A 26,858-nucleotide genomic window follows, 5' to 3' on the forward strand; every position below is an offset into this window, starting at 1 on the left:
AGGAAGACACAGTTATGATCAAATTAATTGGACATCACCCACTCATCAACAGTGGATCTCAGACATTTTGAGTAAACAAGGATAATCAGGAAGGTCAGGATAAATATAATTTTCCAGCTATAATTGAAAAAAGAACAGAAATGAACTGGGTACAAACCAAAAGGTTTCACACTTTCATCAACAACATGCCTTTTTTACATTAGATATTTTGACACAAGCAAGGACTTGCTTAATAAAGTAGGCTATATATCTATCAATTGCAGGAACGTCTGCATGTGTGTGTGTGTGTGTGTGTGTGTGTGTGTGTGTGTGTGTGTGTGTGTGTGTGTGTGTGTGTGTGTGTGTGTGTGTGTGTGTGTGTGTTTTATGCGCACATCTCCAGATTCGTTCGTCCGATGGATTTCAAACTTGACAGGTGTCTTGCTACTGGCACGACGTTGTTTGGATTGGAAACGTAAAAGATATCGTTAAATATATCGGTATAAGAAGCACATTGTCTTTTTCCTCTCTACTCGCTGGCCACTCCCCCTCTCACACTGCTCACTGACTGAGCACTTTGGCAGCTAAAATGTGACATACACCTGACCTCAGGCTCACAAAAATGTGCAAAGTAGCACTACATTGGACTGTCTTTGACTCTGAATAAACGAACTACAATTCAAATTTAAGGACGTTTCACAATTCCACACATGCAAAACACAACCAGCTACAGACAACAAGTGGCAGGTTACCGCCGTTGGCACCTTTTCTGCTTCCAACTTTAGCTACATGATTGCTTGATATATAGCCTACCAAACTTACTTTTCATCACTTTCCTGGAGGAGCGGATAGCTGAAATACACTCCGTGGTCCCTGTCATTGATGTCTCGTGACGTAAGAGTCGCATTTAAAAGATGCTGGGTAGCGGAGAAGAGCGCACTTCATTCACGCAACACCTTTCATCTTGAGGGAGTCTATGCGCGGATTAGCCTACTATTCATCTAAAAGCGGTGACTTGGAGATAGAAGACGTCCCCAAGCATAAAACCACAGTAAGGAAAAGAGTGAGTGTTGTGTTGAGTGTTGTGATAAACGGTGATGAATAACGACAGCTTTGGCCCAATATTAAAGAGTCTTGTGCGCTTGTTACTGAAATGTGCTGAATACAGAAGGGGAAGCGCGATGCGTTAACGTAACAGGTGGCACTTTATGGTTACAATGTTTTTTTTTAGCATTTGTGTCAATGTCAGGTTTATAGTAACGAGTTAGCAGCTAACTACATGCCGACGTGGAGGAATGCGCTTTTTGAAAACATGAAGCGCTTAACTTCCCAAAGGAAAACCCACATCGAGAAAGAAAAGGAAGCCGCTATTCATGAACTTTTTAACGTGAGCAAAGTGACTTTTTAAATACCAAAACGGATCGAGTGGAGAGAAATTTCAATTAATGGACATCAGGATGTTTTCTGCTCAGGGTGGTTTGAATTACACTTCATCCTTCAACATGAGCGATGACCGGGAGCTGGGAGACGCGCCGGCGGGCACGGGGAGGCTCTCCCCGGCGGGCTTCGTGGTGCTGTCCGTGGTGCTGGGCTTCATCATGACTTTTGGCTTCCTCAACAACTTCATTGTGCTGCTTTTGTTTTGCAAATTCAAGAAGCTGAGAACACCAGTGAACATGCTGTTGTTGAACATCAGTGTCAGTGACATGCTGGTGTGTTTGTTCGGCACCACCCTCAGTTTCGCCTCCAGTATTCGGAGGAAGTGGCTGCTGGGACGCAGCGGCTGCTGCTGGTACGGCTTCATCAACTCCTGCTTTGGTAAGGTCTTTCTATTTTCTGATACTTTGCATATGCCTGACCAAAAACACGGTTTCAGCTGGTATACATGTAGCCTGGTGGTTAACCATCTCCACCATAGCCTATTAAAAATCACAAACACATTTTTCTTCTAAATACTTTAGACCTACATCCACAGTCATCATCCGTTTAATAATTAAATTAAAAAAAAAAATAAGACTGGTTATTTATAGCCTGACGATATTGCGAAAGGATAGCCTATAGCGTGGGCTGTTACATTTTTTTGGGAAACTCAAAATAGGGAAGTGGAAATGTCTGCTGCTTCTTTTGCAACATTACCCACAATAGATACAACCGTGAGATATTTAAAGGTAAGTGACCCATGGCAAATCTCCATTGCCCCAATATCGCCAATCCTATTGTTGCTTTTATATTCCCTGTTGGCGTGTAGCCTACATCAGTGACTGGATTGGATGCGTTAATGTTTTTAGTATGGCAGGTCATCTGCACCATCTGTTTAATGACTTCACTAAGGCAATTGACGCATGCGAAGGTCAATGCTACTGGAGTGGGTTAAATAAGGGGGACAACATTTTCCAAATGGGCCCCCCTGTCCATATATTCCTGACATTAGGCCTGCTAATATCAATATTTTACAGTGAGACATTTGAGTTAAAAAATACACTTGTCAGTACACACCGGGGCCCAAAGTGAATGTGACACTGTTTCTTTATCACCTCTAGCTCTACTTTGTATTTGACCCTTTCTAGCTGAAAGCAAAAGGGAATGAGTACATTAATGCACCGTGCTGTTTATGATTTGCAGAGGGAATCTTTCCAAATGAAACAACAACAATGTGATTGTTTGCTTTAATGCAATAGATGAGAATTCTGGGCTAAAAAGTCCTATACCTTGTGAGTTAACTCCTTTGGGCATCAAGTGTCAAACATACCCATTTTTATATTGTACTTAACACATGACAAAATGTTATTGTTTGTCACACAAAGACAAATTTGCTGTCTTTATGCCGTAAAGTCTGGGCTTTTTGGTGGTGTTTATTGTTCGATTCCTCCACCAGAAAAATTGTGATAATGTAAGGAATTGGATGCATTGACCTTTATGCCTATCTCCCAACCTTTGAACTAGCCTTTTTTGATGATAAGAAATTACTCATTAATCCTTGCTTTTGTCTAGATGATTGATCTCCAATCCAATAAGGGTTTAAATGAGCTATAGATTTCCTAGATAATTTTAGCCAGGGGACCTCATGTAGTTTAGAAATTATAGTATGCTATAGTTTCTCCGCCCTCTCACATCCTTTTAGGGAATATATTGTTTTTTTGCAGTATTCTGTTAAGTTTGCTTCTGTTTATTCACATGCTGTGCTTTGGTATCCGTCACTGATGAAAAAAGAAGAGACAGAGAATTTTGATTGAGACAAATTTCCATTTTATTGGAAAAAAAATGAAATAATTCAGATTGTGTTTTTCAAATCAGCAGGTGTTTGTTTAGACAGTCTCCCTCCTCTGGGCTCAGTGTTTGCTAGTATCCAGGACTTGACTCAGCATGGTGCTGAATACTGGAAATAGCACAAATCTTATTGATGTGATTAAGTCAGTTGCCAGACACCATTAGACACATACATTACTTCTTTCATGACACCTGCAGGTATAATTTTTGCATGATAATGTTCTGCAATGCCAGTGAGAATATGCTGCTGCAACAAGACAATTTTACAAATACATGGCATAGTATTTGTTTTGTTCTTCTTTTGCTGTGACATGAATTTCTACCCTGCCATAAATATAGTTTCTAGAATAACAAAGCTTACAGAATTTAGGAGATATAAAAGAATTGGCCTCGAAAAACTGGCAATAAGAATTTAAAGAACACCCATCTCTTAACGTTTATGTTAGAAAATCATCAGATACAAGTCCTAATTTTGATGCTGATCTTATTTTTCTACCATTGTGAACTAACTAACATAAAGATGCATTAAGACATTCTAAGACTGTATTGTGTGCATCTGCATGCAAATAACAGAATGTGTGCTTTGTTGTGCATATTTGTGTATCATGTTAACACTCATGCAGTGATAATTCACTATGGTTTTTGATTCTTATCCTTCAAATAATGATGAAAAAGTAAATGACTTCTGATTACAAACATAAAATGTTATCTATGAAAATGATATTAAAAACAAAACAAATAATGCCTCTGTATGTGTCGTATTAGCTGTTTTTCTTGTCCTGGTTTTCTTTTTGTTATGACATGTCATGGCGCAGGGTCAAAATGTACAATGCCTAAAGTGTGTAATGCCCAAATTAAAACATACAAGCAATCTCACACCCTGATTCACAATAAGTACTTTTGAATGAAGTGTAGCAAAACAATATGTTATTGCAATGTGTTTACGTGTTCACCAGCATCCAGCACATTCACATCTTCCAGAACATCTTGTTCTCCCCCTAGCAATGGCGTTACACATTTCACACGTCTGTTTCACATGTCCATTGATGCATGGCTACACCTTCACATTAACTTGTCTAACTTGAATTTTCAATTTCAACTATAGATCTCCCTGCCACCATCCCCACACTGTTGTCTATTCTTCAGATGAGATATCAGAGGAGCTGCTTCTATACGTCACTGCCAGAGCACAAACTCAATCATTAGATGTAAAATCATGATTGAGCACCACTTGCTCTTGGACTGCCCAAGGCTAGTTTCAAGCAAGGCTCATTTAAAAAAAAAAAAACGTATTACTACAGCACTCCTCTCCCAGGTCTTAAAAAGGTCTGTTTTATCTCTGGTTTTCTAAAGGCAAACAAAATGCCATAAGCCAGCATGATGCAGAGGACTCACCCATCTCTGTTTGGTTGTTGTTTACTACACCTTTACAGATGTTTTCTAAGTATTACCTTTGACACACAACTCTTTGAGATAAAATATATTCGCCACCAAAAAAGATCAAGTGAAATACAAAAACTTTGTCATTCATGGTCCCCAGAGAATGAATTCTATGATTACTAGTGATCCGTTTTTTTTCCCTCACTGTGGGTGAAATCTGTGGTTTTGAGGGAAATGTCACCTATAAATTTGGGACACATTCCTGCCTCCCTGTTTTGGCCAGAAAAGAACACCTGACCACGAATATGTCATTCCTGTTGCTGAAAATAACCAAGTGTAATCTTTTCCAGCAAATGTATGGAGCGCTAACTATGGTGCATGAGAATAAAATCAACAGTTGCTTTGTGGAGGAATAGAGAGAGAGAGAGAGAGAGAGAGAGAGAGAGGCAGATGGTTTCACAATTAATAAAATGATTGCCGCAACATTTTAAATAGCAGTGAAGAAGTGGTGTGTTTACCTCATTTAAAGCTGCACAAGATAATTTAGGGTCTTTGATTTGTCATGCTTCAAGTGGTTTATCTCTCTGGTTTCAGTGTGTTGTGTTTTTCTTCCCAAGACATACAGGATTCTTTGCCCTCTAACTACCCATTCCTTGAATGCCTCATAGTAATACGATGTAATTTAAACCATGAGGTATTACAATAAGACTACTTTCTATGCCCAATATATAGAAGGGTTTTGTCACTAGTCCTTGCTTATTTTGCTGAGCCATAAGGACAATTGTTGGCAATATCATGAAGCCATGAAATGAAAAAATGAGAAATTTCAAGAACTCCAAAGAGGAAGAAACAGCAGCAGATGGGTCACCATGTTGGATTTGAAAATATTAGGCAGTGAAATGGCCATTTCAATAAGCATTAGTCCTCTATTGAATAGCTGCTCTATATAATACATTTTATTTTGTCTGAGTGCTTTAGAACGCACAACAAATCGAACCGAATCATAAGACCCAATGTTAGTGTTAGGACCTTGTCACTGCTGCTCCATCACAACGTATGTGCACTGTGTGGAAAGCTGTCGATATAAAGGCAGAGAAACTATGTGTATAAACATATAAACTTATTATTTCAAATGCATCACCGTCACAATCATGGGGCACCAAATGTGAGATTCAATTCAATTTTATAGATGATATATTTCAATTATATAGCTTACTTTTCTCACATTAAGATGAGTTTTCTCACATTTGAGACAGAAATAAGTGTAAAACGACATCTTATATGCAATTGTCAACAATGTGTTTATAAAAGAAATAAAAAGTTAAATGTTAAATCTAAATATTGTATCTGTCTAAATGTTAAATATAAACATTAACTCCAAACCTAAATGTTAGATTTAAAGGATAAATGTTAAATCTATATGTTAAATCTGATTCAAAATATTATATATAAATCTAATTGTTGTAAATGTAAAAAAAATTTAAAATCTTAATGTAAATGTTAAATATGCAAGCAGCCTATTCTATTCTATGTTTTACTTGCTGATCCCGTGGCTGATCCACGGTCAGCGGTGTGGGAGGGGACAATCCAAGGGACGTGGTCTATTTGCACATTTAGCTTTACATTTAACATTAAGATTTACATTTTGATTTAACATTTAGGTTTAGATTTAATATTTAGATTTTTAATTTGCATTCAATATTAAGATTTAACAATAGACATTTATCTTTTTAATTTCACTTTTCTAAAAAAAAGTGAGCTGAATAATCAAAATATATTAGCTATAAAATTAAATCTGAATTTTTACATTTGGAACCCCACACCATTGGCCCCCATTTGTAAATTAGATTGCATGGTTCAAAATCTGTCTATGTTATCATCTAACCATAACAAATTTCAAGCACAACAACCCTGCCACACTGAATAAAAAACCAACCTTGCCAGAATAAAATACTGATGGTAATACTAATGGTAAATTGAATTAAAACCAATATTTATAGCAGTGGTTTCACGAAAAATAAACCTTGGTCCAGGTCTTCAAGCTGATGTATTTCCGATCACAAAACAATCATGATTGGATTGTTTCCTAACACACACATTAACAGTCACATTTATGCGACAACCGCAGCGCTTTCACTGAAAATGAGCTCTCGAACATCAGAGAAACAACACCATCGGACTTAGTTCAGACTTTTCTTGCATCTTCCGTGGATTTATTGGACATTCTCGTCAAAGGTGTGCTCAGCATTGCCAGTGTAGCAAAGCAAAAGTGGATTAGAGGTACAAGGGCTGGTGTGCTTGTTCACCTCTGCAGGTGAAGATTTTGCACTCCACTACTTGGATTATTTCTCTCCAGTGTGCGCTCATTGTGCAGAAAACTGGACGAATTACAGCTACTGTTTTCTCAGACCCTCAGACCATGCCATGGTTCACCTGAATACAGGCAGAAAGTAAAACTTTCTAAACCTTCTATGAGGACATCTAAGAAGTGGACCAGTGAGGCGGTGGCGGATCTTCAGGTGTGTTTGAACTGTACAGAGTGGAATGTTTTCAGGACTGTCAATAACTCTGTCTATGAGACAAGGTCCCTCAAGAAGGCCCAGTCAGTCCTAGCCGACCCTAGTCACCCCCTGAACAGCTGTTTCATCTTGTTGCCGTCTGGCCGGAGATTCAGTCTGCCTAAATGTAGGACAAACAGACATAAAAACTCTTTTGTCCCAGCTGCTATAGGCTTTTTCAACAAGTCAATGTGAGGTGTGGTCTTTGTTTTTGTTGTCTTTGTATTTATTTTTAGATGTATGGCTGTTGTTTTGTATAACCTGTGTGTTACATGCTGTTGCACAACAAATTGCCCCTCGGGGATAATAAAGACTCTTGAACCTTGAACCTTGAACCTTCATAACAGCTTGGACGATTACACAGAGGCTGACGTCATACATCAGTTTTTGTGAGAACGGCTGTGAACCAACATGTTTAGGAAGAGGTGTTTAGGAGGGGAGACAGGGACTGGTTTAAAGAGTCAAAATATAGATTCAGCAAGGCAGTGAGAGAAAACTGTACTCTGAGAAACTCCAACAACAGATTTCAGCTAATGACTCGGCTTCTGTCTGGAAACACTCACAGACAACTTTAACACCTCAGTGGAGACATGCCACGTACCAGCCCGCTTTAAGTCCTCCACCATCATCCCTATCCCCAAGAAAACAAGGATCACAGGACTACTGACCACAGACCCGAGACCTTAACCTCTGTGGTCATGAAATCTTTTGAGCACCTTGTTCTGGTTCACCTCACCAACCCATCCTGTACACCCTGCAGTTTGCCTAAAGAGCCAACAGGTCTGTAAACAATGGGGTAAACACGGCTCTTCATTATATCCTCTGGCACCTGTACACCTCAGGAACCTCCTCCAGGATCCTTTTTGTGGACTTCAGCTCTGTTTTCAGCATCATTCTCCCAACTCTGCTGCAGGACAAGCTGACCCAGCTGCATGTGCTTGGCTCCACCTGTAGGTGGATCACAGACTTCCTGAATGACCGGAAGCAGCACGGGAAGCTGGGGAAACATGTCTTTTACTCTCTGACCATCAGCACCAGGGGTTGTGGACTTTAAGAAGGACCCAGTTCCACTCACCCCCATCACCCTGGGTGACTCCTGGGTCGATATTCCTGGGCTCAGTCATCTCCAACGACCTAAAGTCACCTCAAGGACCTAATCAAAAAAGTTCAGCAGAGGATGTACTTCCTGCAGCAGCTGAAGAAGTTTAACCTGCCAAAGACAATGATGGTGCACTTCAACACTACCATCATTAAGTCCATCCTTACCTGCTCCAGCACCGTCTGAAACATTCGTCCGTTCTGCTAAGAAGGTGATTGGTTGAAATCTGCCGTCTCTCCAGGGCCTGTACTCCTTCAGGACGTTGACACGGGCAGGAAAAATTGTGGCCGATCCCTCTCACCCCGGACACAAAACAGTTTGAACCCCTCCCCTTTGGTTGGAGGCTGTAGTCAATCAGGCCCAAGACCTCATGCCATAAAACTGTTTCTTCCCCTCTGCAGTCAGTCTCGGTAACAAAGCCCCAGGACCTATGATATTGAACCTTCATCCTACAACCTATCCTCTACATATTCTATATATCCTGAACTTTTGCACATCCCTCTACATTTTTGTACATCCTGCACCAAATCATACAGCCTCTTTTTTCTTTCTTAATGTCAAATAGTTATATGTACTGTATGTACTGTGTTGTGTGCTGCACCATCAACCAAAGCAAATCCCTATTAAGTGCTACTTACCTGGTAATAAATGTCTTTCTGATTCTGTTTCTCATGTTTTCCACAGAATGACAACATCTGCTGCAGAATATCTTAAAGCATAACTCTCACCAAAATGCAACCTAGGGTACTTTTGTAAATGTACCCAAGTCAAACTTTTGTTAAACGCATAATTAGGACAGAAACGCTACTTTTAAGATTTACCTTATTTTAGTTTCTCAGACAAATGGCCTTTAAATGGGAGTGCTAGGTGCCCTACTATGATAGCATAAAAATTGATATTTTTAAAAGATGGAGAACATTTTTTGTGCACACAGAGTTTACTAAAAAGAAAGGTTTAAACGACTCACTTTAGCAGTTTTTTTTATTTTTATTATTATTTTTTTTAACCTGTTTATTGATCCCCAATGGGGAAATTACAATTTACACTCTGTGTCCACACTTTGTTGGTTATCACACACAGTCCTGAACTAAACACACACACACACACACACACACACACACACACACACATGCCAGGATCTGTACATGCACACATGGAGAGATGCAAGTATGGGCTGGTGCCAGCCGAACCAGCGCCCTGAGCGGTTGGGGGGGTACGTTGCCTTGCTCAAGAGCACCTGGCAGTGCCCAGGAGGTGAAGTGGCATCTCTCCAGCCACCAGTCAATGTCTCTTTTAAAACCTTTATTTTTAGTAAACTCTGTGTAAACAAACAATGTTCTCAATGCTCGATGTATAGCCCCCGTGATACTTCAAGCAAAGTTTCATGTTGTGTCGAGCCTTCTTTGTCTTTTAAAAGTAGCGATTTTGATGCTATCATAGTAGTGCCCCTAGCACGCCAATTCAAAAGTCCATTTGACTGAAAAAATGAAAATATGGTAAATCTTAAAAGTGGCGCTTCTGTCCTAAATATGCGTTAAAACGACAGCTTGAGTAGTGTACATTCACAAAAAGACTCTAGGTTGCATTTTGGCAGGAGTTACATTTATGTATTGTCTTGATGAATAACAGTTTCCCACTCTCACTCCTCCACCTCTCTGTCCCTCTCAGGTATTGTATCGCTGATCTCTCTGGTGATCCTCTCCTATGACCGCTATAGCACTCTGACTAAATACAACAAGCATGGGCCAGGCTATCGCAAGCCTCTGCTGGCTGTTGGCGGCTCTTGGCTGTACTCTTTTTTCTGGACAGTGCCCCCTCTGTTGGGCTGGAGCAGCTATGACATAGAAGGGGCTGGAACCAGCTGCTCTGTGTCCTGGAAAGTTCAGACGGTCCAGTCGCACGCTTACATCATCTGCCTCTTTATATTCTGCCTGGGTCTACCCATCCTGGTGATGATCTACTGCTATAGCAGACTGTTATGGGCAGTTAAACAGGTATATGGACATCAAACTGTGTGTGTGTATGTGTGTGTGTGCGTGTGTGTTTGTGTGTGTCTGTGTGCGAATGGTTATGCATCTTTCCTTTCTGATGTTGCAACCACTAATTGCTTAAATTGATCCTCCACCAAAATTTAGATTTTAAGTAGCAAACATTGTAGGATTCAACGTAGGCTTGAACTAGAAATAGCTAAAGAAACAGGTTGCTTTTTCACATAGAGTAGCAGGTGGTTAGATTGAGTTCATGTGATGTTCTCCAATGTTAGAGGTGAAAATAAGTTTCAAAACATCAATGGAAACCTCTCAAACCAAAGATGTACAGAAAAATGCATGCTCAATTGGCATCCCCGTGAAAGAGGGTGAATTTCAGTGGCAAGTGGAATGTAGTGGAGGAATTTTGTTCATTGAAGCAGAATTTTAAAACACCTTCAACCTTCAATCCAAGGGATGAAGCCTGAGTGTGAAGCCAGGTGTAAATTACTAAGGAAGTGCTTTTTTGAGTCATATTTCTGGTCTTCTTAGGGACTAAGAAATATCTAGAAAAAAACCTTTTCGTTATCTGCTGGGACCACAGAAATAGCTCTGCTCTAGACAGCCTCCTGTATTTTGTAAGCGGTAGCGTTCACTCCCTACTGGGATGGCATGTGTGTCTCTCACACCACAGTCATCAAATGTGATATATCCCAAAATAGTAGCTAATACAGTTCCTCCGGCAAATATTAGGCTTTGTTCCACTCTTTCAGTTGGACTGCATAGCTGATTGCATAACGTACCTAATAAATTCCTCTGTTATGAAGCATCTGATCATGATTATTTTGTGGTTTGTATCTTATCTACTTGCAAGGTTTAGTTCAACAATGTTTAATGAGACAAACAAGTAAATATACATTTTCTAACAATCACTCCCCATTTAATTTAATGGCGTGAGAGTAGATAGATAAGAAAGGGGCATTAGAAAGTATAATTTCATGCAAATAAATATTAGTAATGGTGCCAACTTATGATACCAAGACTTTGTTTATCACAGACATGGAATGTAACAGTTTCACAACAGCCTCCAAGAAGCCCACAAGCCAAAACTGGCGCTTTGAGTTTGGGAAAGACATTACTTAAATCCTTGGCACTCCCAGAGATTTGTTTATTTCTTAGAGCAGAGGGGCAAGGGATTATCGCAACATTATGCCCCAGAAAGACTAACACTGACAAAGCCCAAAGCCATCTAGCACATGTTCTTGTATGTAAACTCCTTTGGACCTCAGTTTTTTATAGTGCTATACAGATTAAGATTATTAGAATACAACTGTACAGCATACAAACACAGAAAGACAATACCCAACCTCTGGCCCCTAAGGAGGAGGAAGAACTGTTGCAGGACTGTTGGCACTGCTGTTGAGCTACACAGGAGTGTGTCTTATATCTCAGGTGTGTTCTTCCAATGATCTGTCTTATCCTCAAACTGCTGGGTGGCTCTTTCTAAAAATAAATCATTTTATCTGCTTGTAATGACCTTCTGGTATCAATAAGCTGCTTTCACTTTACCTACTCTGTGTGGGTCACATTAGTTGAATTGGTTTCAGTTCAGTAATATTACCTCTGTTCAGTCACTCTTTAAACCACCTGTGCAATCCTTAATACGCCATTTAATTTAGCACACAAACCCTTTCTCAATGGAGTACATCTTAGGAATTAATAATTTCACATACTGTTGGCCAGAGTGTATTCGATTTTGTGCAGTAAGCACTGCTTTTTAAAACCTCCAGTCTATTCAAGGTTTCATGATACAAATCACTAATCTGAAATTGCACAATTATTCTCAATAGGGAAAAGAATCAGCAAAGGAAACTGGATGTGCAGCTTTTGCTAAATGCACCCACTGTTTTTATCCGACAGTCACATCCTGAGAGTGTTGTGGGGCTCGTTGACTTAGAAAATAGTATCATTTTCTAATAACATCAAGAAGCAGCCCTATCTGAGCAACTGTCAATTTTAACAAAACACACCTGATCATTAAACATACCAAAAGGAAAGCAGTTTCTTTATATAAGATACAAAGTATTGTAAAGATAGCTGCAATTCTCAGATTCAAACCTTTCTTATCCAACAGAAGGAAGTAAATGGACTGTGTTTATTTATCACTTTTCTATTCTTAACAACTACTCAAGTGCTTTTACATAGTACAGGAACCATTACCACACATTTATACATTTTGACATGGGACTGCAGGGCCCAAAATTGAACCACCGACCCTCCGAGTGCTAGGCGAGCGCTATACTACCTGAGCCACAGCTGCCCCTAAAAATTTGCTAAATTGGCAAAAGTCAAAGTTGCAAGAAAGTCATTTCAGTCGGTTTAATTCTGTATTGAAGAAGGGATGAGATCAACTACACCCCTCCTTCACCAATACAATTGATGTATATAATAAGTACCGCCATTTTGCTCCATTTATTCAGATTTAAACAAAAATTGGCACAGGGTTTTGCGGTACAACTTGTGTTTTTGGCACCCTCCTATGGGTTGAACATTCAATATCTTTGTGTAGGCCTATTCCTTAATACGTACTAAAGACATGTTACAATTTTATGATGACTGGACAAGTTGTTATGCCCCATTTTTTGCTAAATCCCGTCTTTTGCAAAGTTCTTTGATTGATGGCGGCCATGTTTTTTGACCAATCTTGCTCATGTAAGCAGAAATGTGTGTCTCTGTCCCTTAAGGCTGTCTACCAAAATAGATTTGTTTAGATGATAAAATCAAACTTGACAAAGTTCTATGCATTTAACTGTTCACATTATGCAAATTAGCACAAAAAAAGACATCATGGCTTTTAATAGTGCAGAAGTGGCTTTAATATTATAGCAACACCATGAGGCCAAATGGCATCATAATTTATGGGAAGCGTAAGCACATCATCATCAGTTTTGGTGATAATTTTCATGTCTCTCTTTTTCCATAATTTAGCATATAATGCTAAATAAGAGTCCAAGAAAGAGAGGCTTTTTTGTAGCGCACATTAAGTTGCATATGTGTGAGAAATTTCAAGTTGACCAAACTTAAGCTGTGAGGGGCGTGGCCTTTCCAAAAACCTTTTTCACCATCAATTATAGCGCCCTCAGGTGGCCAATTGGGCTTCTGTTTCTTGGGAACCAAATGCACATCATTTCCAGTCCTTGGGCCAAGTTTGGTGTTTCTAGCCAACCCAGTCTCACGGCAGTTGTTAAAATGTTCACGTAATTTAATCTATTGATTTGTACACAGACATGCTTATATCGTTTTTTTTTCTGAATCAGTAGATTAACTAAGTCTCTTTAGACTTATTTTAGCAATAATGTGAACATTTCATAAACTGCCGTGAGACTGGGTTGTTCTAGCTCATCCAAGGCACTGCAATTTGAGCCAACAGATAATAAATTGGAGCAAAAACAATACATTTCTACCCCTACAAGGTTTGAACCTTAAATACGTACTATATGTTCAGATGATTAAAGAAATTCCGCACATGCACAAACACCATATTTAATATAATGCATTCCCTATACGTGATGTTATACTCTGTACATTCCTGCGGAATATATTGCAAATAGTGAAGGGATTTATTTCTGCCAGTGAGATCCCTGTCTAACCTTGGCTGCTAAAGTTGGCAATCAGCTTTTTATAATGTAAGCATTCCTGTGATTGTAAAAGATATTTAGATCTTTGTAAAAGGATAAGTGTACAAGATTTCAAGTTTGTCTTAAAATAATTCTCACATGCCACATGTCCCCTGACAGCATTGTTTTCCTGTCTATACTGGCCACAAAGAGATCCCTTCCGTTAAGAAATATCAGTGTAAGTGATGGTTGGCAAAATCCTCATGTCATTTCTGTGCACCAATCAAGTAGGTATCTTTCTTAGTGTTTTCAGTACAAAGTCTCTTTTTTCTGTTCAGGCTTCAACTCTCCAGTGTGTTGCGTGCAGTGAACAGAAAAGTTCTAAACAGGTTTTTAACTATAAGATCTTGTTGTGCTCTTGCTTCATCAACCCTCTCTGACTCTCATCCCCAGGTGGGTAAGATAAGAAAGACGGCCTCACGGAGGAGAGAGTACCACATACTGTTTATGGTTTTGACCACAGCGGCCTGCTACATGTTGTGCTGGATGCCTTATGGTGTTGTGGCCCTGATGGCAACATTTGGCCCTCCCAATATCATTACTCCTGTGGCCAGCGTGGTGCCCTCACTACTGGCCAAGAGCAGCACTGTCATCAACCCTCTCATCTATATATTCATGAACAAACAGGTGAGTCGGCAATGGGACAGTTTGACATGTACGACAGCTTTATTTACACAGTAAAAAAAGACAAATTACAACAGCTGAAATCATACAAATGGTCTATTTAAATATCAATTCAAGTGTAAGAGTATTCACTGTCAAATCAAAGTCCAGAAGAACACCCTAAGGCCGTTGGGAGTAAAAACAAGACTTTCACTCTTATTATGTTCAGCTATGGATGCAGTTTTTTTCTCTTCCTCTTTTCATGAGTACTGCATGAAGCTGCAGGAGGGAAATGTCCCAAAAAAACTTAAAATGTTAAACAATCCTTGAGAGGCTGTGTGGTGCAGAAATTCCCACAATACTGAGTAAAAACATGGCATGAAAACTAGGCCTCGGGAGTAAAGAGCGGAGAGAAAGAGGCTGAGAGGGAAAAAAGGAATAAACAGTGGCTGCACATTTCTCACGGATTTTTCTCTAATCTCACCACTCACGTTTTAGCACAATAACCTGTATATAATCCTGGCAATAAAAATGTTATCTTAAAGAGAATTAAAGTTTCCATTAAATCCTACCTTAAAACATTCCAGAGAGAAACAATAGCACCTTATAAGTCCTGCTATCACTTAGAGTCCGCTAAGACATATTTAAAAACTGAATTTGGCACAATATTAAGATGTCAAGACGAAGTTGCCAGAATGCCTAGCACTAAATCAAGTGCTCCCAGGGAACTACGTACTTACAGCTGCACCACTGCTGAATGTGATTCCATGTCCACAAACATGCACTAAAATCTGCAAAACAACACTTGAGGAAAAAAAGAAAGAAGAAAAAAAAAAAAAAAAAAACTTATAGCACAATTGCCTCTCACAACATTAATGACAATGGTGTCTACTTGCAGCACGGTACAGCACGGACAGTTTAAGACTCTAACCCCTGATCCTGATATGCATGCTCTGTGCATTGGAAAGTAATCCAAGTTATTAGAAATATACATGTACATAATGTTCAGGGTGTTTTCACCTTCAGTGTGTTACAATCACAAGTAAAACATTTGATTATTTATCTCAACAGAGAAACATAAAACCTACAGCAGAGCTGAAAACCTGCATGATCCAAAAGAATTGATAAATCTCCTCAAGCTTCAAAAATGATTTCTATAGTCACGTTTTTTAACCTCTGTTACAGTCATCTACCAGTTTTTACCAGGTTCCTTGTTCCAAGAATCTTCTAATGACATGCCAGACAATACACCTGAAACTGGGGTTGGGTATCAAACCTCACTACGTATTTGTATTCAAAATGCGTCAAAATATTTCTATACAATTCCTACAAAGGCAGCTGCAAATCAATGACGGCAACTGCTTTGTGGCAATATTAGATTTACAGCAGTTTGCATCAATGTGATGAAATACCGTTGTCCTGTATGTAATTTACTGAATTAGTCATTCCCATCAGGTTATTTCATCTAAATGTATACAGTTTTTCAATTAGCTAAAAGTAATGCTGTCTAATAAACTACAGCTCTGCAATAAATCCTGTTTTAAAGATGTTGATTCAATTGTATGGTCATTTTATAGGCTGTAGTTTGTGGTGCTGTTTAGTTGTACTGCATTATAGTGATATATCTGATAAGAGTTTCTAATATTTTTTGTCCACTGCAATTTATTTTAATGAATTTATATTTACTAGATTTAGTTTTAGCAAGGTCTACCTACTGTATAAACAATTGAGTGTAGTTTCTCAACATAATTTCCAGAGAATGTACTATATCTCGATAAAAAGTAAATGTTGCAAAATAAAATACCACTATATAGGTTTTTTATCTACATCGCCCACCCCGACTGTAAAAATATAGAAGACTTGTTCTGGTGTTTTGTTTATTCTTTGATCAGGGGTTGCCTGAGTTATAAAAGGAGTGTTTTGTAAATGCATTGTTTGGTATCAGCACTGTACTTGTTTGTAGTACTACTGACACATTTTGGATGATACCCAGCCCTACTTGATATAAGTATTGTTAAGCCCCAGAATCATCTACATTGAACTACTACAGAGCAATCTAATTCAGCATACATCAGACTATTCAAAGCAACATTTCTGAGACAGGTTTTCACATCTTATATCAAACCACAACCAATGGCACAAGAACATTTTGAATTACACACTTAGCAATAGAAATCTGTTATAGGCAACATTTTTCTGACGAGCAGCAAAAAAAATCACCACCAATCTTCCTCTCCACGCTGAACTAATACCTCTAGAGCTTGCTGAAGATGTGACACTGACTGGATGTAATCATAAAAACCATCATAGTTGACAGAGACAAAGCAAATCTGCTAATATTACCAGTTCAAGTTCCTCTTTTATTATTATTGTCTCCACTCTGTGAAGTGAAAGGTCACAGACCAATTTCAAAGAATTCAGCAAATATGAGATATTAATAGTTGCAGAAAATGAGCTATATGCCGTTACAAGATAAAGAAATAACCCTGCACATGCGCAGACCATACTGTACTGCATTGGTGAGCTTCAGGGAGGGTTTGGGCATTACACATAGTGGGAAAATTACATTCAATAAAGAGTGAACTGAATCCTCTGATACAGCTCACTGACACTGCAATATCAACTGCTTCACACCTGTGTCCTGCTACAGTATGTAATGCATGTACCTGAACAGTCACAAGGCAACCCGAGGAACGTTTTTAGTCGACCTCTAGGCACAGGGTTACAGCTGTTCTGAGCACCAGTTTGTTCTATAGATCCATTTAGGCCCCATTCACTTTGATTTAATGACGCTGTCAGTAAAAAAGAAAAAAATGTTACTATTGGTAGGGTGAATCCACAAAGGGCAACCAGTGCCTTCCTTTCTGTGGGCTAGTAACTGAGAGACAGGCTTCTAGACTCTGAATGAGTAATCGTTTAAGTGTGAACAAGGAGCGACATACAGGTGGTCGTGAACTGGCAAGTTGGCATGCACAGGAAGGTAATTTAATAGGCCTTATAAGTGTGAAATAAACCATTTGTGACCACATAAAACATGTTGGATTTCACAAGAAGATAGAGGAATGTCAAACGGCAACACTTGCTGCAGAACGTAAAATGACTGGTGTGACACCTCGACACCGTGTCTGTGGAGACACTAAAACTGTCTTTTTACACTATGCGATCTTCTGCATGAAATGCTTCTCTATGTAAGTGTGAATGTTCGTATATTTGTGAGTGTATGTTGCATTTATGACATTCAGCGTGGATGACTTCTTTGCTTATACACAACCCTTTGGACCAGTAAAAAAAAGAAAAATCACAAGTATCCACGTTATAAACAGTGGCATTTCCTTCAAGTGGAGAACCACCCATACTATTGAAAAACAGTATACACCATTGACACATACCCAGTTATTGAAAATTCACTTGTCTATCTAAAACACTATCTGTTGCTACCCCAGTCAGCCTTACAGCTAACGTGGCTCAGCTAAAGCAGAGAGAAATGTCTTTTTCAGCTTCATCTTGGAGACTCTACCTGCCAGCCTCTGGCCTAGTAAACCATTTTAAATGAAGAAACATTCTTTCAGAAGTCTCCACGAAGATCCCTCCCTGGAGGGCTATGGCTTATGTTCTTCATGGGTCTACTGTAAATCTTGTAAGCTCCAGCCTCCTTGTCGCCAGTGGATTTATTGCACCTCTCCCTTAGTCAGCCAGAAAAGGCTGGAGTGCGTGTGTATGTTCAGGCTCAGAGGGGTCAGGTTTCACATCTCAGATTTCACAGTTGACGGTGCTGAAACCCGGAAGAGTGACCCGTCCCTTTCTCCTGAGGTCACTCTCGGGGCCGGTGTTGATCCGCTGGATCAGGCTCTTCTCGTACAGGAGGGGATGGTAGGCACCCAGTGTACAGGCAGCATCATAATAACGCTCATGGTAGTGGCACAGGTCTGTCTGCCTCATGGAGGGAATGTACTCGTACACATGCACCTGCTCGCATAGCGCCATCATCAGGAGGATGCCTGCAATGGTAACACACAGCGAGAGAGAGAGAGAGAGAGAAGAGAGAGAGAGAGAGAGAGAGAGAGAGAGAGAGAGTGTTTAGGTCTATATTAAAAACTATTTTTTACTATGACTTACTTTAAAACCTGATGATACTCAACTGCAAACTAGTTTAAGGTAAAAAAACAAAAGTAACACCCTGATATTTTAACATTATTCAATCAATGCCACATTACACTTGGAAAGTCAAAGTATAGACCGTCATCTTTTACCTTACCTTAATAGCATTTTTTTATCCAGGGAAGTTTAGCAGTACTCTCTTTTTCAGGAGCTCTCTGTTGATATTCCCACCTGAAAGCTGCCCAGTACAATCCCAGTTTGATCTGCTAGCCACTTACTAACTTTACTGAAGCAGTACACGTATTGCTGTCTTGCTGAGAGCTAGATGAGAAGATCTATACTATTCTCATTCAGTATCTGCCCGTTTATTATGAAGCTACAGCCATCAGCTGATTAGCATAAATATCAGAAGCAGGGGGGAAACTGCTAGCCTGTTACCAGTCTTTATGCTAAGCTAAGCTAAATGGCTAGCTGGATGTATTATTGTATTTAACGGTCATATATAAGAGTCTTAATAATGTTTTCATTTCACTCTCAAACTCATCCAAAGAAAAAAAAAAAAAAATTTACTAAAATGTTACGTTATTCCTTTAAGGTCACCTCAGTAGTAATGACATTTCATTGTTTTCATCTGGTCCAGAGACCAACCAGAAAACTGGCCACGACCACTGCTCTTACATTTTCACTTTACACCACTTGGGTCCATATTGACAAGTTCTGCTTTTTTTTCCTTTGTTTTTTCTTCTCAGTTCGCCATGACTTCAAACTCCTCGCGCCTCCAAGTCCAACCTCTGCACTAATTTGCCTTTCAAATGTTTTTTTTTGTGCTTAGCATACACATACTGCACATACCTTACCAGCCTTTATATATGCTAGTATTAATATGTAGTGATGCACATCTGATTAGGGAAAGTAAAAGTGTCTTCTTCTGCATCTGCTAAAACGTGCTCCTTTGGGAAAAGCATTCATCATAAAGCCTCCATTGGATCTGCATAGTGTCAAAAGTAGAGGACTGCAGTTACACTGGGCAGTTCAAACATGCTAATGTGATTATAAGTGTAAGTGTGAAGTTCGGTTGTGCGGAAAAAGAGCACCATGCTCAGGAAAAAACCCTCCTTTAGATAAAGATAAAAATAGAACTGAATATATTATGTATGAAGACGGTGAGTTTGACTGCCTCAGCATGCTCTGCATTGGTATCTCTCATACATTGTGACACCCTGCCGACACAGAACAGTCAGCCCCCACATATAGTTTACCCTTTGGTATTTTTCATTTCACCTTGCTTTGAACATTGCTGCGGATTTTTGTTTATTAGTTTGTCTCTGATGATTGTTCTTCTACTCGCAACTCTCCACCTTCTCTATTGTTGCTCTCCAGCTTGATCACAGTCACCATATATAACCAAGCAAAAGCCTTCCTACAGAATGTATACGCATGTTGTGTACACTGATTTAGCCTTCAGCTTCCTGTAATATTTTTTTTATAAGATCCAAAAATTTGAATCTCTAAGTTGTTAAATCTAGACCTAACTTTCTCATAATTATCAACATACTGCTCAAATAAAAATAAAATCTTATCAGCTGAAATGTGTATTTGTTACAATAGTAGTTACAGACTAGTTTACAGTAAATGCCATTAGCCTTTAAAACAGTCCTTTAAAACAAATACATACACGGTTTTCTAGTAAAATGACTAATTTGACGTTTGTACATAAGTTCATCACTTTTATTACTGTATGAATGTGAATATAAGTTCATTTAAATATCATGCAGTACAAATGTACAAAGGAAAATGCATGCAAGTTGAATGTTGATAATTGATGCTACCTTTAATAATATAGTGAGTGAGTTCATGTGAAATTGACTTGAACAGTTACTCTGTCTATAGCCCATTTGTGACTTTTTGATATCCAGACAGCACGGAACTACAATTTCTATTTATTTTACATTGCTCTCCAAAGTTGTAGATAATGTAGATACGAATCAGCACAATAGTGCTAAAGTAATAACCACTGCATAACAAAAGGTACCCTTACATAATTGTTATTTACTTGAAAAATTTGTCTTCACCAATGTGTCCAATTAATGTGCAAAAAGAGAGTGTTGCCAAACACCTGTCTTAAGTTGTACAAATGTATTTATTCAGAAGCAAAAGAATGACAAAAGAGGAAGAAAAAAAAATAGCACCATGACTGAGTCCCTCGCAATATTCAGGAAACACAGAACAAATACCTATATTTCAGGCCTCAGCTCTCAGACGTTGCCAACTACTGTGTTGAATAAAGGTCAAACCAACTGGACCACTTACTTTTTCAGTCCAACAAGACATTGAGGGGGCATTTTTGCCCTTTAAGTAGCACTAACAGTAGACTGTGAGTAGTGAGGTCACAAAAGTACGTACACACACACACACACACACACACACACACACACACACACACACACACACAACTCTGAACAGACTTGTACTCCGAGTCTCTCTAAGAGCAAGAAACCAAGATCAACAAATTTCTGATGATTCCAAGAACTCTCCGTTTAAGTTGTGTTCATATTATCGGTCTTTCCATCTCTTTCTCAGTTCTACAGGTGTTTACTGATTCTGTTCCAATGTGATCACTGGTCAGCAGAGAACAGCAACATCTCAATGCCCTCCAAGACCACAGTGGTCCAGTTGAAGCGCAGAGTCTATAGCAACACGGTGGCCTGCACCGCGCACATCTCCACTGATGCTCTCAACCAGTGTGGCAGCACCTCGGCCACCAAGCACACAAACCCCCCCGAGGTCACAACCTGAGCCTGAATATTCTCAACGATGGAGCTCGACAGCCACACTTACGTGAACTGCCGTGGATGTGAACTAAAGCATGATGCAATAAGAAGAAAAAAAAGAACTTTATACTCTATGCAGACACCTGAATATAACACCTACAGCATTGTTCGTGATTGTAGGACATCTCATTCCTAAACCAAGAACACGGTATGCTGCTATAACAGCCTCCAGTTTTCCGGGGAAGCTTTCCACAAGATTTTGCGCCAATTTAGCCACAATGTAAAGGTCAGGCACTGATGGTGGGGGATTCGGTCAAAGAAAAGATGAAGGGTTTAGGTCAGGGCTCTCTGCAGCAAATTTGGAAAACCATTTCTTAATGGTTCTTGCTTTGTGCACAGGGGAATTGTAATGTTGAAACAGTTAATGTTGTTAATGTTATTCATGTGTTATAGATTTGGGATTTCCCTTAATTGGAACTAAAGACAAAAACAATATTCTTAATTCTAACACAATTCTACTCTGTTTGCCATATGGAGTACTTTACCCTTGTTTATTGGTTTCTCTGTTGCTTGTTGTTTGTCACTGTGCTGCTGTAAATGCCAATAGTCGTGCTTCTTCAATGAAAATCTTCAGTGGATTGATGTATTCATCGTGTAACTGCTGTCTTTTCTTCCTCTTTAAAAAGGTAAAGGTACTTTATTGTCACATACACATAGCAAAATTAATTCTCTGCATTTAACCCATCCATCAAGAGCCTCTGCTGTGCTACAGCGGCAAATGGTGCAGCATCCTAAAAATTCTCACACAAAAATTTGCCTTTTAACCTGTACATATTTCAAATTGTATAATTTTGTTTTCACAGTAGGGGTTTATTTTGTTAATTTTTATTTCTGTGACAGTGATCTAGTTTGATATAATTGCTTTGGGTTATTGCGTGATATTGTTGCAAGTTTCTTTGTACAATAAATTCACTGGTCACACCTATGGTCTCACTAGTAAGTAAAAGCTGTGACATAGAACCCGTGTTCAAAACTGGTCTCTATCACGGAAATAGTGCATTATATAGTGTGTTCGCCATTTTTTAGTGGTGTTCCAAGTCTCCGCAGTTGATCTCACTCACTCTAGTCCACTACAAAATACCCACAATGCACAACTCATTTGAGTGTACATACGATGTACCCTACATTTTACTCCCGTATACCACAATGCAACGCGGTTCTGTTTTCCCCAAAGGAGAAGAAGAAGCAGAAGCACCTGCAAAAACTCAAAAGGAAAAATGGAGAGAGCCCTAGTTTCTAAACAGTGGAAATGTAACATGCAACAAATATACAACATTTGACTTTCCTCCTGGGTGCTCGGTTTGATTCAGGGACGTATTAAAAGTATTTTTGTTTAGGTTTGTTGACATGATGCTGGGTGCATCTGCCTCCGTCGCACAAATAAAGGGCACATCTCTTGACCAAGTCACGCAACAATGTGTTTCAGTGTGTCTGAAGTCTTCTTTGGTCGTTCCCAGATAGTTCCCTATTTAATAAACACTATAGAAGGAATAAGGAGTGAGTGAATGAGGAACGGTTTCAAACGCAGCTAGGGAGTGTAGAGGCCATGGGAGGTTTCCGTCATGGAGCTTTTATCCTGCAAGACAGTGATGGTGATTATGGCTATAACAGGTTAAAGGAAAGGAAGCACAAGAAAACGGATATGGGTTGCCAAATGGCTCATATTTCATTTGCTTTTAGCTCCCCACACCAGGAGGGGTGAAGCAAGTGTGAGATACTGTACAGTATGGCCAGTAAGAGTAATGGTGGGCCAAGAAGATCCTATGGGATCCAATCCAATCCAATCCACTTTATTTGTATAGCACATTTTACAAACACAAAGTTACCAAAGTGCTGCACAGAAAACTCAAACATACAAAACAATTAATGTAAAATATTGTAAAAACAAAATAAGACCATCTGGTTTAAAAAGATAAAAAATATATAAAAATAATAAATACTAAAATACAATAAAACAGTAAGAGCCATCAGAGGACCACACAACTCACATGGAGTTAAAAGCCAAAGAATAAAAATGTGTCTTAAGACGAGACTTAAAACACTCAACTGTTGGGGCTGTTCGGACATGGAGGGGCAGAGCGTTCCAGAGTCTAGGTCCAGCCACAGAAAAGGCCCTGTCCCCCCGAGTTTTAAGTCTCGTCTTTGGGACCACAAGCTGGAGCTGGCTCTCTGACCTCAGTGACCGCGCCGGCCTATAAATCTGGATGAGGTCCGAGATATATGTTGGGGCCAGTCCATTCACAGCTTTAAAAACAAACAATAAAATCTTAAAATCAATCCTAAAACGTACAGGAAGCCAGTGCAATGAGGCGAGAATTGGACTTATATGAGCGCGCTTTTTAGTTCCAGTTAAAAGACGTGCTGCAGAATTTTGGACTAACTGTAAGCGTGAAAGTGCTTTGTGACTTATACCGATATAAAGTGCATTACAGTAGTCTAAATGAGAAGAAATAAAAGCATGTATAGCTTGTTCAAAACTGTTAAAAGACAAAAACGGTTTAACTTTGGCTAAAAGACGAAGATGATAAAAACTAGATTTCACAACTGCATTTATTTGTTTGTCAAGTTTAAAATCACTGTCTATTTTTACCCCAAGGTTAGTTACAACAGGATGCACAAAATCACTGAGGGGGCCCAAGTTTATCATAGAGTTAGTGGGGCCAAACTGCATGATCTCAGTTTTACTCTCATTTAGTTTTAAAAGATTTTGGGCTAACCACGCTTTGACGTCATTTAAACAGTTTAGTAGGGGTGTCAGGGATAGCTGATAGAAACCCATACCACACTACTCTAATGCATGTTCTTTATAGGGTCTCGCAACAGACAAACAGGATGCAACATCAGGGATTGGAATAGACTTTATGCTAAAATTGAACGGCCTTGAGTGAAACGTGAGGCAGATACCAGGTGCGTTTGATACAGACTTTCTCAAGATGCAGTTGCTTCGCTCGGATCTTCTCACTGCACGGTAGTAATGAGGCCCTGCACATAAGCATTTTGACAATAGGACTTCAGCCTGTCTGGAAGCTGATTTGAGTTAGTTACACTAAGAGACAGTAACCCTAAGTGACTCCAAGGGACAGGTAGTCATTTTTTGTAGGTTTTAATAATTATTAATAAATATCATTGCTGTGGAAGAGAATCATTGTGTTGCTGTACGGTGGCACGGTGGTTAGCATTGCTGCCCCACAGCAAGTAGACACTGCTGAGTACTGGTTGATCCGACAGGGCCTTTCTGTGTGTGTGTTTCATGTGAAAATTCTATGAAAACATAGTCAACAGCTTGATTGTGCCACACCGATCTGTCTTTTCTGTGTTGATGATTTTGTGATAAGTCTTTCTTTAAAAAGAAAAAAAAATCCCACCATGACATCTGTACTAGCAAATTGCAGTGTGTCTCCTCTGTCTCGGACACATAATGACTGTATTTCTTCAAAAAGACAATTAGTTGCCATGGCTTTTGAGTAGGAGTAATTGATGCCCCACGCAACGTACATACTACTTTCCAGTCAAATTTAGCTCTTGTTCCTTTGAAGGTTGAACTCACTTAATTTAAGTTGCTTTGCACAAAAGCATCTGCCAAATAAATGTAGTGAAATGTAATGCGAGTGTTTGGAAGAAAACAGGCCCATTTGCACTCCTTTATAACACAGCGATGGGTGACATAGAAACAAAATACTATTACTAAGTCTCAAATAATGGACATGTCTCCTACAACAGATCAAAGTGTCTCCTATGTCGTTAAACTGTGCTTGTGTAGAAATGTGTTTGTTTTTATCTCTGTTCTATTTTTATTCTGTTTCAATGATTTATTTATGATGCTTTTCTTAAAAGAAAGTATGCTGTCAATAATAAATATTCTTTTGTGAGGAAGTAATTTTTTTGGTGCGTTTTCCTTTTTAACGGTTTTGAGTATCTGAAAAACTAATGGTGTTTTCTCATGCTTTTCTTCAAAACGGCATATTAAAAGACGATGTCAAAGGGGACACTTTTAGTGATAAACCCATAATTATCCTCTAAATCGGCAGCTCTTCTCAACTTTATGAAGCTTTGTAGTGAGTTCCATCTCATTGTTTTGTTGTCCAGCCCACAACTACATAATTGTTGTGGTTTATTTTCACCACTGTCATTGTTTTTGTCCAGAGCAGGCAGCTCTTTTCAGTGAAATAAAGATCTAAAAATAGACTATACACCTGCTCAACACCAAACAACAGACATACAGTTAGAGACTAGCTGAAAAGGAGGTGAGCATTTAGCAGATAAAAAGACAGATAGTCCCTCAGGAGATGGTAGAGGTCAAAAACTAAAAAAAGAGTGAATATTGGACTTAACACAACTCTAAATAACTGTTGCTTAGTAACTGCTGGACGTGTAAATAAGCAACGAAAAGGAGATTATGTGTTATGGTTTGGGGTTTTTGCATTAGATTATTTTCCTCTTTTGGTCCTGTCTTGTGTCTGTGTCCTGTTTCTCCCCGGTCTTGTGTTCCCCTGAGTGTCTGTATGTTCTGTTTCCTGTTTTATTTTGAAGTCTCGTCTTGCCTTTCGTTTTACTTCCTGTGTCTGCCCGCTCTTGTGATTACCTGATGTTTTCCACCTGCTTCGCTGCCCACTTGTCACCTGCCCCCGACCTCCTGTGCAGTTTCCCTGTTTTTAGTATTGCCTTCCCCCTGGACCGGTTTTTGGACTTTTAGGATTTTTTTTTGTTCTTGAATTTTGCCTGTTCCTTTCGCTCCCTGTGTTTTTCCTTGGACTTTGCTAAATTAATTCCTTGTTTACCTGCTCCCGCCTGCCATCCTGATCTCTGCTTTTGGGTCCTCATTCCTCCCTGAGTGTGACATTATGTTAAAGTTGTACTCTGTTGTGAGCTTTAATAAAGCCTGTAATAAATGAAAGCTTGTTGTTCTAGCTATATTGTAATATCTACAGAATGTAACTTTAAACGACATAGTTGCCACCCATACAAATAGAATGAAAGTAGAATGTTTGTCATGGTAATTTGACTAGTTCAAAAGAAAAAAAATGGCGCTCAGTACTGTGCATTGACCATAGAAATAGAATGTTAGCCCGCTACAACGATCCCAGGTCTTTACAATGGCACACATAAAAATGTCTGTCGCTCTGACCATCCTGCTATGTTGAGTTAAATGTGAATGTCTGTCTTACTTTGATTGCAAAGCATTGCTAAATAATTCTTGACAGTAGAATAAGACAGTCAGTACATTTTATGTCACTGAAAGTGTCACTCAATACCGAGGCTCAACCATAAGAATAATGGGCTGTTGCTTTTGAGGTTAACAAATACTCCTGGTGTAATTTTAGATTTTATGTTATACAACTGTGTGAGTGAGAAATCATCCTAAATTATAGTGGAAGAAGCCGACAAAAAGTGGGTATTGA

At 39.2% G+C, this 26,858-nt stretch overlaps 2 protein-coding genes across 2 annotated transcripts in view; one reads left to right on the forward strand and one right to left on the reverse strand.

Moving 5' to 3' along the window:
* Window positions 1-910: 910 nt before the first annotated feature.
* tmtops2b (teleost multiple tissue opsin 2b) lies at window positions 911-21,895 on the forward strand. Its single transcript, XM_032529236.1, has 4 exons — window positions 911-1,797; window positions 9,952-10,277; window positions 14,321-14,554; window positions 21,209-21,895. The coding sequence occupies exons 1-4, from the start codon at window positions 1,425-1,427 to the stop codon at window positions 21,422-21,424; spliced, it is 1,149 nt and encodes a 382-aa protein (XP_032385127.1). The 5' UTR covers window positions 911-1,424; the 3' UTR covers window positions 21,425-21,895.
* st6gal2a (ST6 beta-galactosamide alpha-2,6-sialyltranferase 2a) overlaps window positions 14,570-26,858 on the reverse strand; it is a 42,215-nt gene continuing 29,926 nt past the window's right edge. The window contains exon 7 of the mRNA XM_032529205.1: window positions 14,570-18,528. Within this exon, the coding sequence (XP_032385096.1) occupies window positions 18,281-18,528 (248 nt within the window). The 3' untranslated portion in view covers window positions 14,570-18,280. The remainder of the gene's footprint in view (window positions 18,529-26,858) is intronic.

The sequence above is a fragment of the Etheostoma spectabile genome, chromosome 11 (genome assembly GCF_008692095.1).
Source record: "Etheostoma spectabile isolate EspeVRDwgs_2016 chromosome 11, UIUC_Espe_1.0, whole genome shotgun sequence".
Taxonomy (NCBI): Eukaryota; Metazoa; Chordata; class Actinopteri; order Perciformes; family Percidae; genus Etheostoma; species Etheostoma spectabile.

Bases quoted from the DNA above. Each gene is read 5' to 3' on its own strand.
- tmtops2b (XM_032529236.1), top strand. From the start codon at position 1,425: ATGGACATCAGGATGTTTTCTGCTCAGGGTGGTTTGAATTACACTTCA. The intron at 10,278-14,320 runs GTATATGGACAT...TCTCATCCCCAG, and splicing joins TGTTATGGGCAGTTAAACAG to GTGGGTAAGATAAGAAAGAC. The intron at 14,555-21,208 runs GTGAGTCGGCAA...TCTCTTTCTCAG, and splicing joins ATATATTCATGAACAAACAG to TTCTACAGGTGTTTACTGAT.